This window comes from Aotus nancymaae, unplaced genomic scaffold (genome assembly GCF_030222135.1).
Source record: "Aotus nancymaae isolate 86718 unplaced genomic scaffold, 86718_ANA_hifiasm-v0.15.2.pri h1tg000036l, whole genome shotgun sequence".
NCBI classification, from domain to species: domain Eukaryota; kingdom Metazoa; phylum Chordata; class Mammalia; order Primates; family Aotidae; genus Aotus; species Aotus nancymaae.
The window spans coordinates 30,711,604-30,730,073 of record NW_026988450.1 but is presented as its reverse complement, the minus strand read 5'-3'; the positions used below and the strand labels follow the sequence as shown (position 1 = coordinate 30,730,073).

At 39.6% G+C, this 18,470-nt stretch overlaps 1 protein-coding gene across 4 annotated transcripts in view; it reads right to left on the bottom strand.

Annotated features, from left to right (window-relative positions):
- The window catches only part of LOC110568386 (integrator complex subunit 8-like), a 52,234-nt gene that overhangs the window by 8,149 nt on the left and 25,615 nt on the right, over positions 1-18,470 (bottom strand). For 3 of the 4 annotated variants that reach the window (XR_010345570.1, XR_010345569.1, XM_064384303.1), the window contains exons 13-18: positions 18,216-18,391; positions 16,956-17,089; positions 14,635-14,745; positions 11,508-11,709; positions 5,981-6,102; positions 780-964 (exon numbers count right to left, since the gene is read on the bottom strand). Coding sequence is in view for 2 of the 4 variants with exons in the window: in XM_064384303.1 (XP_064240373.1) it covers positions 780-964; positions 5,981-6,102; positions 11,508-11,709; positions 14,635-14,745; positions 16,956-17,089; positions 18,216-18,391 (930 nt within the window). In the remaining 2 variants the exon portion in view is untranslated. Of the gene's footprint in view, positions 1-343; positions 965-5,980; positions 6,103-11,507; positions 11,710-14,634; positions 14,746-16,955; positions 17,090-18,215; positions 18,392-18,470 lie in introns of those variants that run through there. The other variant, XM_064384302.1, reaches the window with a different exon arrangement.

Here is an 18,470-nt window from a genome sequence, read left to right as displayed (position 1 = left end):
AAAAAGGCGAGACCTCATCCCTACAAAAAATTAGCTGGGCAAGGTGACGTGTGCCTGTAATCCCAGCTACTCAGAAAGCTGAGGTGGGAGGATTGCTTAAGTTCAAGAGTTAGAAGATGGAGTGAAACGCCTCAGCACTCCAGCTTGGGTGACAGAAAAAAACCCTGTCTCTTAAAAAAAATAAATAAACTAAAAAAATAATGATAATTCAATCAGTTTTTGAAGTAACCAGTATTTTTTAGTCATATTCTACAAAAATCAGCAACAGTAATTAGAGCAATTTTTAAGAAAACTTACTCGTAATTTTTTGATAAAAGAAAGCAGTTCACTCCGACAAAACAAAAATTTTTGAATACACATTTAATAATAGAAATCAAGAAAGAAAATTACAGGTGAAGGTTTATTCTTAATGCTCCAATTCTGCAAGTATGAAAAAGAATGTAATAGTCTATTGTTATACTAACCTAGTAACATTTCTTCCCTGTTTTAATCACATGTGAAGTCTTTCATACTATTCAACCTGAAACACTGCTGATTTTGAATTCTAGTTAATTAAATGATTTCTTAAAGTGACATATAAACAGAAGACATTTCCAAAGGTGGCCATGGCACACAGATGCATCACAGACGAATACTACAGAACTCCTAAGACTGTCCATCTTTATGATACACAGAATAAAAGTTGATGTTCTTGAAATCAACCTTTAATAGGTTAATAGAATAAATAGGATAAATAGTAAGAAATCAAATGCAACTGACAGAAATATACCAATACATACCGATACATGATACCTAGCGTAGATTCCCTCTGCTTCATTAAACTAACTCTGCCATCATTTCCTCGCTTGTGCTGACTGGACACATTGCAAATTTGAACAACAACTTCCCAAAGGTCTTTGGCTGTCCGTCTACTTTCTTTAGGGCCTGGTAGCTCTTTGCATGCAGCTGCTAAAAGCTGTCCAAGCTATAACATGAAAAACAAAAAACACAAAAGATAATCTGTAACGTTATGCATATTAGCTCTATTATCAAGGCACACTGGAGGAAAGATGCAACGACTGACTGCCCAGACAGACTAAGCACAGTTATTTTATGCTGTGCATTCTGTACAACTGAGGAATTCAGGGCTCGCTGTCTACTGACAGATCTGAATCTGAGAAAGATCCTCTGGTTCAAGCAGACAAACTTTGTCTCTGAACAATTATAATCTAGTGAAAATGAAAATGAGACAATGCAAACAGACACATGATTTATCAAGTGCAGAAACAAACACAAGTTGCTAAATACACATAGTACAATCCCACGTTAGTTGCACAGAAAAAAGAAAAGGTGTAATGGAAGGCATACACCAAGATTTTAACTGTAGTAAAAGCCCAGGGGGTGAGATTAAAATAATGCTTAGATTTCTCTCTCTCTCGCTCGCGCTCTCTCTCTCTCTCACAAACACACACACACAGAGCTTTTAATCACTGAAAAAAATTGTTTTAATGAGAAAAATAAGGAAAGGAATAAGGAAACTGAAGTTGCCAGAAATAAGAGATACAGATTTAAAGCAATTTTTCTCTAAGAAAATTAGTAGTAATTGGGAATGAAGCTACTGTTCATCTGAGGAGGACAGGTAAGTAAGGCAGGACAGGTTACACGAAATGACTGATGTGAATAAAAGCAGCCTCAAGGACCTAAGATGTAGGGAGCACCCAGAAATAAAGAGTGGAAAGGCTAAAAGCAAAAAGCAGAGAAAGACTGACTTACATCAAATAAAGAATTTTTTTTTTTTTGGAGACAGGGTCTTGCTCTGCACCCCAGGCTGGAGCACAGTGGCATGATCTTGGCTCACTGCAATCTCTGCCTCCTAAGCTCAAACAATTCTTGTGCCTCAGCCTCCTGAGTAGCTGGAATTACAGGCATGTGCCACCATGTCCAGCTAATTTCTGTATTTTTGGTAGACACAGGGTTTCACCATGCTAGCCAGGCTGGTCTCGAGCTCCTGGCCTCAAGTGATTCATCCGCCTCAGCCTCCCAAAGTTCTAAGATTACAGGGATGAGCCACAGCACCCAGCCAAATTCAGAATTGGTCCCCTTTATTCTTGTTCTTACTAACTTTTACACCCCATGCCTCTTGTAGAGGGTGCAGTAGCAAGCAATTTTGAATTCATCAGGAACCCCTGGTTCCTACTGAAATGGACCTACAAAGTTTTCTAGGGGTCCCTATTGCTTAAGGTGGCTTTTTTAAGGAGGTGGCAAGATTGTGATAAAGACAAAAACTGGCGGTTCTTCCCACATTCTTTTATCATGAAAAATTTTAAACAGAAAAATCAAAAGAATAGTTCAATAAATACCCGACACATTGTGACTATTCTGCCATGCCTGCTTTATATATCTACATAAATTGTTTTGTTAAACCATATTAAACTAAGTTAGGCACAACATTTCATCCCTAAATGCTTCCATATACATCTTCTAAGAACAAGGACGTTCTTCTCCATAGCCACAACTCTGTCATCATGAAAATTAACAAGAGTACTGTGGCTTTCCAAAGCTAGTGAGAATGACATAAAAACCCTACCTATACTAGGTGAATGGACATGGACCAATAGCCTAGTAGACATTTCAGCCAGCATGCTCCCCTAACATACTCGTCTCTGACAACTGGGATCACAATACACGCAGCTATTTACTGCAGTGTAATGCCAGGGCTACGGTAGCTCTTAGCTCAAACACATCTGCCGTTGTCAGTGATCACATGCTTCAGGTCACTAAATTTATTTTTTTATACACTTTATAGCACTTTAGGTCATTAAATTTATTACATAAGTTTAAAAGAATTTTCAGGGCCGGGCACGGTAGCTCACGACTGTAATCCCAGCACTTTGGGAGGCCGAGGCGGGCAGATCACCTGAGGTCGGGAGTTCGAGACCAGCCTGGCCAACACGGCAAAACCCCATCTCTACTAAAAATAGAAAATTAGCCGGACATGGTGGCGCACACCTGTAATCCCAGCTACCCGGGAGGCTGAGGCAGGACAATCAATTGAACCTGGGAGGCAGAGGTTGCAGTGAGCTGAGATCATGCCATTGCACTCCAGCCTGGGCAACAAGAGGGAAACTCTGTCTCAAAAAAAAAAAAAAAAATTTTCAGAGGTCTTAGGCCCCAAACCAATTGAATTCCACAAACATTCTTGAGCACCTACTATGTGCTGGGCATCATGGAAAGCACAACATAAAAATCAAGTGCCCTGAAGCAGCTCATTATTGAGAAGACAAGTGGACAAATAACTTAGTATTCAGCATAAACACAACAAAAGAAGTACCTCAACGGTACAACAGCAGCGCATCAGGACAACAGTACAAAGGCAGCAAAGAGAGGAAGCAAGTCACTCATTTACACAGAAAAGAATATGAGAAAGCATCAGAGAAACCACATGAACAGGCGAAGCTGGGAAGGACATCCAGGCTAATAAGACAAACATCATGTGCACAGGTGCAGAATGAGAAACATGGCATGGGCACGCTAGTGCTGCCAGCACAGGGCTGGAAGGTCAAGGGGCAGGGGAGCTACACCTGGAGAAGAAGCACGCACACCTTAAGAGGCCTGGCAGGCCACAGGAACAACCTAAGGTTTTAGCCTACACTAGCACCACTGTGACTGCCAACCCCTCCTACTGCTACCTAGACTTTTACCATGAAAGTGCCTATAAATCCTGTGCCCTTCCCATTATGTGGCACTGCCTCCCACTCTGATCCAAGGGGCACACTAGACAGTGTCATATTATTTCAAAAGGGTGTATTTTAGTCACACGCTTACAAATTTTCTGTTCCTATTTGTGATTACATAATACAAATTCGAGTAAGAAAATATGTAACAGAATAGAAAACATTAAAAGCACCTAATATCCCATTATCCAGAGATAATGGCTGTTAATATCCTTTCAGACTTTTTCCTACATGGGCGTGTGTGTGTGTGTGTGTGTGTGTGTGTGTGTGTGTGTGTGTGTGTGTGTGTGTGTGTGGCGTGTGTATTCCACACTACATTGGAAGTGTGGAAACTGATCCAAATTGTATTTTTTTCAAAACACAATCCCTCATTCTAAACTTCTTTCTCTAATTCCTTTTTCCTTGACATTAACAAGGCAGTGAGGCCAATTATGTATGGAAGGTGGCACACAAAACTCTAACCACGAGATGACATGAGGAGACACCCAAGTGACTTTTCTTTAACAAAGTCACCACGCATCCTTCCTCTTTTGGACCAGATCAGGGGAACTGCAGGAAGCAGTGAGATAGCCTCTCTCAGAGTTAGGCAACCTACCAAACAATTTCCTGTGTCCTTACACATTGAAGACCCTCAAGCATTCATTACATAATCATATGCCTATCTCTCCTGCTGCACAGCTCCACAGAATTCACTGCCAGAGGTAAAGAGAAAAATTACTACACTGTCTTAGCACTCAACAACGAGCTACAATTCTACATGTAAATGACAGTAACGTTGGAACAAAATGGTTCCCTCATCTGATTTTCTTAAGGCTAAGAAAAGACCGTTGGGCATAAGACAAGTGCCCAAGATATTAAGAACTCATATGCCAGAAAGTTCACTAAAGAGATAGGTATGATTCAGGCCAGGCACAGTGGCTATGCCTGTAATTCCAGCACTTTGGGAGACCCAGGTGGGTGGATCACCTGTGGTCAGGAGTTCGAGACCAGCCATGGCAAAACCCCATCTCTATGAAAAAAAAAAAAAAAAAAAATTAGCCAGGTGTGGTAGTGCACACCTGTAAACCCAGCTACTTAGGAGGCTGAGGCATAAGAATCACTTGAACCTGGAAGGCGCAGGTTGCAGCGAGTCGAGATGGTGCCACTGTAGTCCAGCCTGAGCAACAGAGAGGACTCCGTCTCCAAAAAAACAAACAAACAAAAAAAAGAGATAGATATAATTCAATGTCTGAAATTTCAAAGAAAAGGATAATTCAAGTATGGCAATTTTCCTGAGCAAGTGTAAAGACGACAAAAAGGGGGGTGGGGAAAACTGAAGAAATCAACAAACTCTCAATAAATCCTCAAAGGTACAAATGAAATGAGCTCAGGTTTTAAAAGGACATACATGAAATATGAAGGAAGAAACAAGTAACCAAACACAAATGTTACAAAGTGGTACAGTTTTACAAGAGTTCCCGGATAAACACAGATTTAAAGGATTAAGTATTATTAAAGACAAGTTGGGGCAAATAAGGACAAATAACAAAGGTAATAGCAACAATTAGAAATAATTAGAAAATATGAAGGACCAAATACACCCAAAAAGGGAGAGAGGGACTTACTATGTGAAATCCCATGTTTTATTTTTTTAATTATAAGACCAGAAAGTGAGAAAAGTCCACTACTTATTCAGAGTGTGTATAATATTAACATATGAAAGATATAATCTTAGCAAATACCTCCAGTTTCTCTTTAGTTTTGGTATTTTCTGTACTCAGAAGCACTTTAGGTTGCAAAGGATATAATTAAGACAACAAAATAAACAACTTACTACTGATTTGCTAAATAAATTATTTCATTAGAGGAATAATTACTAATAGCAAACTTGTTAAGAGATTCAGACATATCAAACTTAGAAGGGTAAAATTCTAAAGGAGGGTAAAGTGTTCAAATGGAAACAAGAAGAAGTGCATCCCTGATGGTATCCATCAGTTCTAGAGTATGATTATAGCAACCAAAGCAAAGAAAGTGAATCTCTCACTACCTTAGGGTTACACCAATGTGTTCTCTGTCAACTAAATAATCTGTGACTACATGCTCATCAACTATATGGTATTAAAAAATATATTAGAGCACGACGAAATGCATGAATTATCAAAAACTATCAACAAGCATTTGTCCAATCATTTGTATCATAGAAATTAAGACACATGCCCAAAGTGGTGTAAAGTTAAACAAGTATAATAATACTATCCTAATAATCCTTTTATTTAAACATTAATTACCTTCACATATGGATTACTCTGAAGCAAAAATGCAGGAACTTGGAGTGTAAGGTATTCATTTTCCCTCCAGTTTAACATAAAGGCAACACACTCCTCAGCTATAACTTGACGAAGAGGAAGATCTAAAAAGCAAAGAAGAAAACAGTTGGAATTACTATCACAACACTAAAGTCAGAACAAAGCAAATACTTGCCCAGAGTTCAACTGAATAAAAAAACTGGCCAGCTATGGTGACTCATACCTGCAATGCCAACACTTTGGGAGGCCAAGGCAGGAGGTTCACTTGAGGCCAGGAGTTTGAGAGCAGCCTGGGCAACAGAGTGAAACCCTGTCTCAAAAACAAACAACAAAATTTTGAAGAGACAGGGTCTCGCTCTGTCACCCAATATGGCGTACAGTGGTGTGATCATGGATCACTGCAGCCTTGACCTCCCAGGCTCAAGTGATCCTTCCATCTCAACCTCCCCAAGTAGCTGGGACCACAGGTCCCACCACACCTGGCTAATTTTTGCATTTTTGTAGAGATGGGTTCTCATTATGTTGTCCAGGTTGGTCTCGAACTCCTGAGCTCAAGAGATCCACATGCCTCGGCCTCCCAAAGTGCTGAGATTTCAGGTGTGAGCCACCATGCTTGGCTACAAAAAATGTTTTAAAAATTAACCAAGAGTGGTAACATGTGCCCGTATTTGGGAGGCTGAGGCAGGAGGATCGCTGGAGCCCAAAAGTTTCAGGTTACAATGAGCTATGACCATGCCAATGCAGCCATCCTGGATGACAGAGCAAGACTCTGTCTCAATCAATCAATCAATGAAATTTGAAAACCAATAGCTACAGAAAAAATAAAAATAAAAAATACTAACATTTCACACATTTCTGCAAAATTTCCCAACAACAGATTGCATGTTCCCCCCATTAATCAACAAAATCACCTATCGTTAGGAGTCAACATTCCTTTGTGCAAATCTAAGAGTAGACACTTACCTTCCAGAAGTTTATCATTCAAGTGAGCAGACAACAATCACACAAATAAAACAAGTACAAAATAGTATGGAATAAACTTTCAGCACATTTACAGCAAAGTAGGTAAACCATATAATCAAACTGTAATAGAATCTGAGTTGACATATTTATCCTATTTTTTTTTTCTGATTAAAATACTCATAAGAGACAAGTTATTCAACAAACATTTACTGCACCAGAAACAATTTTAGGTAAGTAATAAGAAAAAAATAACCCAGGCTTATTTTGAACATTACTTCCTTTGAAATAAATAATTGTTAAATATACCCTAATACGTTGTGATTTTTTTGTGGCTCAAAGTATGTAACATCAGGTTTTAATGTACTTCAGGAAAAAGGCAAAGAAACCAAAATGAATCCTGAATAACAATGTTAAGGCTGAAAATGGGGAGATTTATTAAACGCCTCCTTTTCTAGGGTAACTATATTTCTCAGTTTTTCTAAAAAGATAGGGCCTATGACTATTTATTTAACTCTCAACTTACTCCAAGAGAAAAAAAGATTTGACGTAACAAAAAAGATGCATAAGAACACAGCAAAATAAAAATACATTATTTGCATCATCTTCTAAAGAAGGAACAGGCCAGGTGCGGTGACTCACGCCTGTAATCCCAGCTACTAAGGAGGCTGAGGCAGGAGAATCACGTGAACCTACGAGGTGGAGGCTGAAGTGAGCCGAGATCGCGCCACTGTACTCCACCCTGGGTGACAGAGTAAGACTTTGTCTCAAAAAAAAAAAGACGACGACAGAAGTGAGATTAGTTCCCCAAATACATGCACATCATTGAGTTCTATACATTTTGCCAAAAGGATTCCTTTCATCATCAGGCACTCTCACTCAAAGCTTCATCACCTGACACTCTGATTAGTAATGCCGGCTGACTAGAGGAATAATTTTTTTTTTTTTTTTTGAGGTGGAGTCTGGCTCTGTTGCCCAGGCTGAAGTGCAGTGGCACGATCTCGGCTCACTGCAACCTCCACCTCCTGGGCTGAAGCGATTCTTCCGCCTCAAACCTCCCGAGTAGCTGGGACAACAGGCACGTGCCACCACACCTGGCTAATTTTTGTATTTTTAGTAGAGATAGGGTTTCACCATATTGATTGGTCAGGCTGGTCTCGAACTCCTGACCTTGTGATCCACCTGCCTCAGCCTCCCAAAGTGCTGGAATTATAGGCACAAGCTACTGTGCCCGGCCTAGAGGAATAATTCTTAAGGGAGAATCAGAATCTAGAAACGGGTCCATGAGTTTGAGACCAGTCAGGGCAACATGGCGAAACTCCGTAACTCCATCGCTACAGAAAAATACAAAAACTAGCCAGTTGTGGTGGTGAACACCTGTAGTCCCAGCTACCAAGGGAGGCTGAGTTGGGAGCCTTGCTTGAGCCCAGGAGGTGGAGAGTGCACTCCAGCCAGAGGAATAGAAAGAAGGCCTGGCTCAAAAAAAATTAAAAATTTTAAAATTTTTTAAAAAGGCATCCTACTTAGCTACAAAGGTATTAAAAGTCAAGGTCTCTCTCCAGACATATAACTGGTCTTACGATAAATTTGTAACCCCCTCATCCTACTTTTTTTTTTGAGACAGGGTCTCGCTCTGTCACCCCGGTTGGAGAGCAGTGGTGCCATCTCAGCTCGCTGCAGCCTTGATCTCCCTGGCTCAGACAATTTTCCTAATTCAGCCTCCCTGAGCCCCCATGATAGCTGGGACTCCAGGTACACACTACCATGCCCAGGTTATTTCTGTATTTTTTTGTAGAGACAGTCTCACTATGTTGCCCAGGGTGGTCTCAAACTCCTGGCCTCAAGCTGTGCTCCTGCCTCAGCCTGGGATGAGCTGGAATGATTACAGGGTGAGCAACCACGCCTGGCCCCTTATTTCTATAGTAACTAAAAAGCTGAATTTCTTGTCAGTTAAGATCACTTCTTGTTCCTGATAATAAAGCCAGGTCAACCCATGTAAAAGAGTGCTTCCCCTTCTGTGTTCTACAGAGGGGCATGCATCTAATTCATCCAAAAATCGGCCTTCTATCACTAGGGAATTTTTTTTCTTAAAGGAGAGCAGAAAAGGTGGCCGATGATGCTCTCCATGGAGAGACCATGCCTATCAACCCTGACGCTTTCAGCGGTACTGGAGTACAGAGCTGTGAGAGCATCACAGCCACGAGGCTATGCCAGACTCAGATAGCTCAGTCCGTAATTGAGGCCTGGTCGAAGTCAAAGACAAGAACTGTACCTGTGGAAAAAGATCATTTTAGTGTTCTTCCTATTTGAAACAATAGCACCTTTCCTTCTTATTTTATTTGGTTTTTTTTGAGACTGAGTTTCACTCTTGTTGCCCAGGCTGGAGTGCAGTGGTAGCGACATCGGCTCACCACAACCTCTGCCTCCTAGGTTCAAGTGATTCTCCTACCTCAGCCTCCCGAGTAGCTGGAATTACAGGCATGCACCACCACACCCAGCTATTTTTGTATTTTTAGTAGAGACAGGGTTTCTCCATGTTAGCCAGGCTGGTCTCAATCTCCTGGCCTCCAGTGATCTGCCCACCTCGGCCTCCCAAAGTGCTGGGATTACAGGCATAAGCCACCACATCCATACTCCTTCTTATTTTCAGTCCGGTTTCTTTTTTTAATTTTCGGTACTGTTTATAAGCACAAGCTACAGGACAAGTTGCTGAACATTTAATAAGTTAGGAGTTTACAAAAATTATATGCAACGCTATCAGTCCTTTACACTCCCTACGCCCAAAAAACTGATGTGAACTACAAACTGTTAAGCTGAAACGGTAATACAAAGACTAATTATTTAAAGGCATTTTCACCCATTTCAAAGAGTAAGCCCTCTCTATCCCCAAAAAACTGATGTGAACTACAAACTGTTAGGCCGAAACGGTAGTACAAAGAATAATTATTTAAAGGCATTTTCAATCATTTCAAAGAGTAAGAGCATAGGCTTCAAAGCTGGGCTGACGGAGTAAAGTCAGAGTTCTGTCTCTTCCTGTGTGACTGTGGGCAAATTCCTCAACCTCTCTGCACTTCAGTTTCTTAGTTATAAAATAGGGATAAGGAAATAGCAGCTGCTTCATGGAGCTGCTACGAGGACTAAATGAGTTATGCACCTAAAGCTTAGAACAATGCCTAACACGTAGTTAGCACTCAATGAACAGGGTTTAAACATTCTTTCTGATTTTAGAAAAACCCTGTATGGAAAACCTACCTCCTGCTTTTAAAAAGTAAACATGTATATCAGCAGCATGTGTGCTTTAATGCCAGCATATTGTTAGATCAGTTCTCATGAAGACATTACAACATTTGAGAGCACTGATGTGTTAAAGGTCAAAGGTGTCCTCTCTACAGGGTACTAAAAAGTTGGGATCTACGACTGCATGCCCCTGCTGGAAATTAGACTTGAACTCTCGACCTCAGGTGATCTGCCCACCTTGGCCTCCAAAGTGCTTGGATTACAGGCGTGAGCCACCATGCCTGGCCTCGGAAATTAGACTTTAATTAGAAATTAACCCAAAAGACTCAAGACGGTATCACTTGTTTCTGTTCCGACACATTACTAGCACCTTCCTTTACAATGCAATTTCACTGTTTATACTATTAAATGTGTACAGTATGATTTAATTGCTCTAAATACTCCTAAAATACAAAGAAGCTGCTTTAACTAAGAAAGATTTATATATGTCATAGATGATCATTTATATGGTAAGCCCCTTTTCATAGTAAGACATTTACAATCAGAATTAAGCACCCAAGATCTGTTCCTAAAGTAGACACAGGTGAATTTCTAGCTCACTGGCAATCAGTGTGAGGGCATTTTGTGGCTGTTAACGAGAAAATAAAACTTCAACCCGTACACTCAAGGACATTCTGATTCTTTCAAACACCGGAAAATTGCAATATAGTTTCTCTACTGTGTAGAAGTATCCCCCAAAATTGATGTGTACTTGGAACCTGACAATGTGACCTTATTTGGAAACAGTCTTTGCAGATGTAATTAGATACGAGGAGGTCAGCTGGATTACGGTGGAACCTAGATCCAGTGACCCACCGGTGTCCTTATAAGGAGAGAACACAGACATACACAGGGAGAAGGCCATGTGAAGACAGCAGCGGAGACTGGAGCAATGCAGCCACAAGCCAAAGATTGCTGGGCCACCAGAAGCTAGGAAGACGCAAAGCAGAGTCTTTCTTGGAGCCTCTGGGGGCAGCATAGCCCTGCAGACACTTCGATTTCAGACATCTGGCCTCCAGAACTGGGAGAGAATACATTTCTGTTGTTTTAAGTCACCCAGTTGGTGGTACCTTGTTACAGAAATCCCAGGGAACGAACAGTTTCCTTCATTTTTCCCAACGTTCTCAAGTGAACGCCAAACCCAAATTCTGTTTTAGGAGTGAAATAATTTTTTTTAAAAGACGACAGACTCAAGTGAATGTTATTTTAAATTTTCCCCCACAATTATTTGAGTACTGAGTTTCAGAAATTTGTCTTTGTGAAACAGTCTTACCAGGAAGCCTCATTTCCAGATGGCCTCGGACCCTACTAATAAGGTCGGATGGCGGTCTCTCTCCTGCCTGCCCTGTCCCAGCTTCGTGTGTATGAATATCCAAAAGCAACATCTCATTCAGCATGACCTGACGAAGCTTTGGAGAGAACTCTGTTACCAACTCCAAACAAGCAGCAAAGAGCTGTTTAGCATGGGAGAAGCCCTAGGAAAAGAAAAAGAGCAGCCTGGGTCACCTTTCCTTTGGAGCCAAAAAATGTGTCTTTATGATGACAGAGCAAAGAGGAGAAGGATTAATTCAAATGGTTAACGTTGCTTATCTCAGGTAGTGATGCTAGACTCTCTTTTCCTCATCCCTGTATTATTTAGTCCAATAAATATTAATACATTTGTAATTTTAAAAATCCAATAAACAATATAAAATACATGCTATATTGTTAAACAAGTTTTATAAAAGTTATAAAATAACTAAAGACTTCCATATTTATATGGGTGTAAAATTCTATTACAAGCACCCTTCTCTATCCAACATATTCAGAATTAGATCATAGACCATTCAAGGGTTGCACATTCTAAAATCCTCGCACACCACCCTACTAGCCTATAAAACTGGCTAACAAATCAAGTAAATTAAATCAGCTATGATCTAAGTCCTTTCCTACTCATCTTACTCACATGTTTCCAAAGACTAGATTCTATTTCTCCACATACTTCACTCCAATCATCTGGCTTCTACCCTCATCTTTACAAAGAAATAGCTCTCATAAGCCAAAGATCTTTTAATCGTCCAATCTACTGAACACTCGTCTGTTATCTTACAGGAATGAAGAGCTGCAACTCGGTGCTATGTATCATCCTTTTCCTGACATTTTCTTTTCCCCTAGCAATTACACCCTCTACATCTGTCTGCTCCTCACACCCATCACACCACTCTTTCCTGGACCTAGTGTTGCTTTCCCAAGGGTCTCATGCTCTTTATATTCTCTCTGGGTGATCTTTGGTAACTCCCAAATCTGTAACTCCAGTCCAGACCATTCTCCAAGCTTCAGGCTGTTTCCGATCATAGCCTCAAATTAAAAATGTAAACATAGACTCATTATCTGCTCTGCAAAAATGTGCTTTTGCACATTCACTTGCTGGCATTGCCACCTGTTCTGACTCCCAAACCAGAAGTCTGAGCATCACGCTCAATTCTTTCTCCCTCTCTTGCCTTCGACATTAAATCAGTTACCAATTGCTTCCAGATTTTACCTCCTAAATATTTCGCTAATATGTTTTCTTCTATCCCTTCTAACACTTGTGACACTTACTAGCTGTGTGCCCTTGGAGAATGTAATACCTTTAAAATTGAGATCATACCTTTCACAAACTTTTCATGAACAAATGAAATAACAAACGCATATGAAATTGCAGAACAGTCTCTGTGCCCAGTAAATGTTATGTGAGGTGTGGAAGGAGAAAAGCTGCTAACTACATTCCTCTATTAAAACTTTTCAATGGCTTACAATTGTCTCATGATGCACTGTCCAATATGGCAGCCACTAGCTAGATATGGCTGTTGAGCATGTGAAATGTGACCAGTCCAAATTGAGAGATTATTCTGTAAAGTATGAAATACTTACTGGATTTGGAAGACTTATCACATATAGTTTTAAAAGAATGCAAAACATCTCAACTTTTTCTATCAATTACAGGTTGAAATGATAGTGTAGACATATTGAGTTAAATAAATCATTTAAATCAACCTCACTTTATGAAATTACAGATTACATACATGGCCTGCATTGTTTCCACTGGACGATGTTGGTCTAGAGCAGCAGTTCTCAAACTTTAGCATGCAACAAAATTACTTCGAGGGCTTATTTTAAAAGATGTTGTGCCCCATCCCAGAATTTGATTCATTAGGTCTAGGATAGGGCCCCAGAATTTGTATTTCCAGCAAGTTCTGGCCATGTTTAGTGGCTCATGCCTGTAATGCTAGCACTTTGGGATGCCAATGTGGAAGGACTGTTTGAGCCCAGGAGTTCAAGACCAGCCTGGGCAATATAGTAAGACTCTGTCTCTACAAAAAAAATTTATTTCAAATAAGCTGGGCGTGGTGGCGCATGCCTGTGGTTCCAGCTACTTAGGGGGCTGAGGTGGGAAGATCGCTTGAGCCCAGGAAAGTTGAGGCTGCACTGAGCCGTGATCGTGCCACTACACCCCGGTCTGGGTGACAGGGCAACACCCTGTCTTCAAATAAAAGTTATCAAATATCACAGATGCTGCTGGTGTGGGGACATAGATAACTTATTTAACTCTCAATTTTAGTTCATTTCTGCCTTCCAAATGCTGTCTTTAACCTTCCTACAGAAGTTAGTGTATCATCAGTCAAGCAACTGCACTATTTTATATGATTTAACATTCCGCTTAAGTCTCGACATCCCAGACTGCAAACTCATGTAAAATACACTACAAAAGTAACTTTAAACATTTTGTTTTTTAATCTTGGAACACAATCTTTACTAACTGAATTCTACAAGTAATATCTTTGCATGTTCTCTAAACTTTTAAAAGGCACAGAGCAGTATCCATTTATTTGATCAAGACCATTTTAATTATAAGGGTAAAGGAAAAAGAACAAACCAGAATGCCTGTTCAAATATCCTTTTAGACCATGATTGTAATTTCAGAGATTAGGAAAAGAATTTCTGGTTCCTGACTTCCTGCAAAAATTAGTAAAGGATATACTTTTTTTTTTTTTTTTTTTTTTTTTGAGATGGAGTATTGCTCTGCCACCCAGGTTGGAGTGCAGTGACATATCTCAGCTCATTCTAACCTCCACCTCCCAAGAGATTCTCCTACTTCAGACTGCAGAGTATTTGAGATTACAGGTACCCAGCTAATCTTTGTATTTTTAGTAGAGACAGGGTTTCACCATGTTGCCCAGGCTGTCTCGACCTCAGTTGATCTGCCTGCCTCAGCCTCCCAAAGTGCCAGGATTATAGGTGTGAGCCACGGCACCTGGCCATAAAGCATATTCTTCTACCCACCTTGGCCTCCCAAAGTGCTGGATTACAGATGTGAGCCACCGCACCTGGCCCCATAAATGCATATTCTTAACAGGTGTTTGATACACACTTTTACTCACCTTAACAGTACTGCAGTGCAAACCTTTGGCCATAAGAATATAAACTAAATCTCTTGTTAAATTGTCTTTAATTCCCAGGATAACAGCACTATAGACAGAAGGTACTTCCCACTAAAAGAAACAAAAAAATACATATATACACACATACATACACACACACACACACACACGCACACAGAGAAAGCCAAATCTAGATAAGAATCTTTCAATAATCTTTAATCGCACTAAAAAAAATAATTCACAGGTGGTCTCTTAAAGAGAAAGGAAAACGACAGCCATAATATAACACTGATGAAAATGAACATATTCACTACAATCAGTGCGTAATAAATAATGGATTGGGACTTTCTGAAGGATTACTGTTAGGAAAAAAAGACACACAAAGACTAGGAGTTTTATATATCTTAATTCAGGTAATCCTCACAACAATACTAAGGTGAGTACTATTATGCTACTATTATCATTTTGCAAATGAGGAAACTGCAACACAAAGAAGTTACATAACTTGTTCAAGATTATACAGCTATTTAAGTATGAAGCTGACATTCAAACTAAAGCAGGTAGTTAATCCCAGAATGTCCTATAATAACTATTATGCTATACTTGTACATCTTTAAAATTTTTGGTTTTTGCTTTTTGAGACAGAGTCTCACTCTGTTGCCCATGCTGGAGTGCAGTGGCGTGCTCTCTGCTCACTTCAACCTCTGCCTCCCAGATTCAAGTGATTCTCCTGCCTCAGCCTCCCAAGTAGCTGGAAATACAGGTGCACACCATCATGCCCGGCTAATTTTTGTTATTTTTAGTAGAGACAGGTTTCACCACATTGGCTAGGCTGGTCTTGAACTCCCGGCCTCAAGTGATCCACTCACCTCAGCTCCTCAGAGTGCTGGGATTACATGAATGAGCCACTGCATCTGCCCTCATCTTAAAGACTCACACTAATAAATAGCATCAATGCTAAAAAAAAAAGCCCAACTAATTTTTAGAGCAATTTTTTTCCTTTCTCTGTACTTGTATGTTTAAACCCTATTTAAAAAAATACAGGCTGGGCACAGTGGCTCATGCCTATAGTCCCAGCACTTTGGAAGGCTGAGTTGAGTGGATCACCTGAGGGTGAGAGCTTGAGACTTCCCTGGAGAAACTCGTCTCTACTAAAAAAAAAAATTAGCTGGGTATGGTGGCACATGCCTGTGATCCCAGCTACTTGGGAGGCTGAGGCAGGACAATCACTTGAACCTGAGAGGTGGATGCAGTGAGCTGAGACTGCGCCATTGCACACCAGCCTCGGCAACAAGAGCAAAACTCCATCTCAAAAAAAAAAAAAAACCCATATTTCTGGCTGCCTTTTTACTACATCTTCAGCAGGGGAGGAGTAAGTATATAGTTAGTTAGGAGCATTACCATATTGCTTTAATTTCTCCTGTATCTGTAGATTACTTCCTTTCTATCTTTAAGCTATATTCCACTGAAATGGTGTCTTAGAAACTACTTCTATTTGTACTTTCTATGCAGGAAAACTTTCTAATAAACAAACTCAGAAACAGGTAAATATATTAGCTGGGATGTTTTTAAAGGAACATTTAAAACCAAAAATGTTCTATAATGAAGTATTAATGAACTAATTCCAAACTGTAGGCTTTAGATTTCAAGAGGGTATTAAAAAACCAAAAATAAAATACCCTATACAACACACAGCATGTACTGGCTATAGACTGCATAAATAATATACCATTTACATATATTTACAATTATATTTAAAATGCAGCCAGACACGGTGGCTCATGTCTGTAATCCCAGCACTTTGGGAGACCAAGGCAGGCAGATCACTTGTGGTCAGGAGTTCAAGACCATCCTGGCCAACATGGTGAAACTCCATCTCTACTAAAAATATAAAAATTAGCTAGGCATGGTGACAGGTGCCTATAATCCCAGCTACCTAGCTACCTGGGAGGCTGAGGCAGGAGAATCACTTGAACCTGGGAGGCAGAGGTTGCAATAAACCAAGACAGCGCCACTGCACTCCAGCCTGGGTGACAAAGAGAGACTCCATCTCAAAAACATAAACAAAATGCATGTAGATATTTTGTCAACAAATGGAAAATCTCATTTTTAGATGCTACTCAACGGTATCTTTTTGTTTCTGACATTTTCTACTTTCTCTGTCAATGGATGTTTAAAAATGCAATTATGGTCATGTGAAGGTCTTAAAACTGTTAAGCAAAAGAGGTCCTTGTTAAAAAGGTCAGGGAACAGCTTTTCTATTAAATTACCTAAAAAACAAGGGCAATTTTCGTATCCGGTCTTGACAAAGGGTTTCTTACCTTATTAGACACTGTCCAGAATTGACGCTCTGAAGTCATACCATGTAATTCAATTAAAATCTGTCTAATCCTCCAAGGATCCACTGACAATATAAGTTGATGCTCTAACTGACCAATGTTGATACTTGCTGAGGCTAAAACAAAGATTCATGTTTCAACAATTTAATTCAAAAATACAGCTATGAGAATGACAATTTAAATTATTATATCTATAAATTAAAAGCTGCTATCATCTTGAGAACTGATCATAGTGTATATTACATATTAACTTTATCCTCACATAGATAACCTAACACAACTTTGTTATATCTACATTTAGTAAGTGCATGCATTTTAAAAATAAAGATAACGAAAATATAAACAAGATAAAAATATTAAGTTCATGCAAAGCAACTATGTGGAATATATGAAAAGAGTTAACATATAGGTTCCTACTTTTGAACATAATATACTAACAAAAGTATTCATAAAATGTTAATTTTGAGTAATAAACATTAAGCATGTGTTTTCTGAGAGAGAAGGGGGCATGTTCTTCCCAGAGACCCAAAAATCATTACCAAAATCCCTAATTACAGCTCAGCTATCAGAGGCAGTCTTCAGTAATGCATTTCCAGCAGTTCTATATGTGTTAACCTTACTCTTTTCCTCTACAACTGGACATTCAACCAGTTTAAATCGAGTGAAGATCAAAGAAGCTAAAATTGTGCTTTTGTAAAACCAACCGAATTCTCTCTCATCTATACTAAATTTTGAAGTTTATGTTTCTTATTTTAAAATAGCATTGTATTTTCTGCTTGTATTTGTAAAGGCAAAAATGGAAAAAAAAAAAAAATCAAACAAATAAGCCAAAAATGGCAATACTGCCAAAGCAGTTCAGCCAGCAGAAACTAGCACAGTTATACAGACTGACATGCACGAACGTCTGTCCTCTTTTTGGTCCCAGCATCTCTCACCACTCCTCTCCCCATTTTTGTTGTTACCTGCATGAACATATTGGCAGCAGTGTTACCTTGGTCTATTCCCCCGGCTAAAATTTTTCATGTATCTAGGCCTGATTCTGCACTAATCATTGGGTCGGCCGAGCTCGCACATAACTGCTTATACAGAAATCTGATATGAAAGAGAGGTGAATTTCTATTAATTACCAACAAAAGTGTTAATTACAACAAATAAGAGAGAATCCTCAAATATGTTTCCATGGTAATTTGAATAGAGGGACAAAACATGCCAACATATTAGCTGGCAGACTGGAGAGCTAACCTGGGATATCATAAAATGAAGTTACAGGTTTAATGCACAGATTTACTCTAGGGGATCTCTTCCTCATCTGATCAACAAGTAGCTTTCGTTCTTCATCTTTCAACAATGTAATGAAAAGCTCACGTGAAGAAATCATGAAAACATACTGCAGATCTTCCAATCCCAGACACACATTCCTAGATCAGTAAGAAATATTGTAAAACAAAAAAGTGTATAATTTAGAGAAAAACAATCATACCAATGAACTTTAATAAG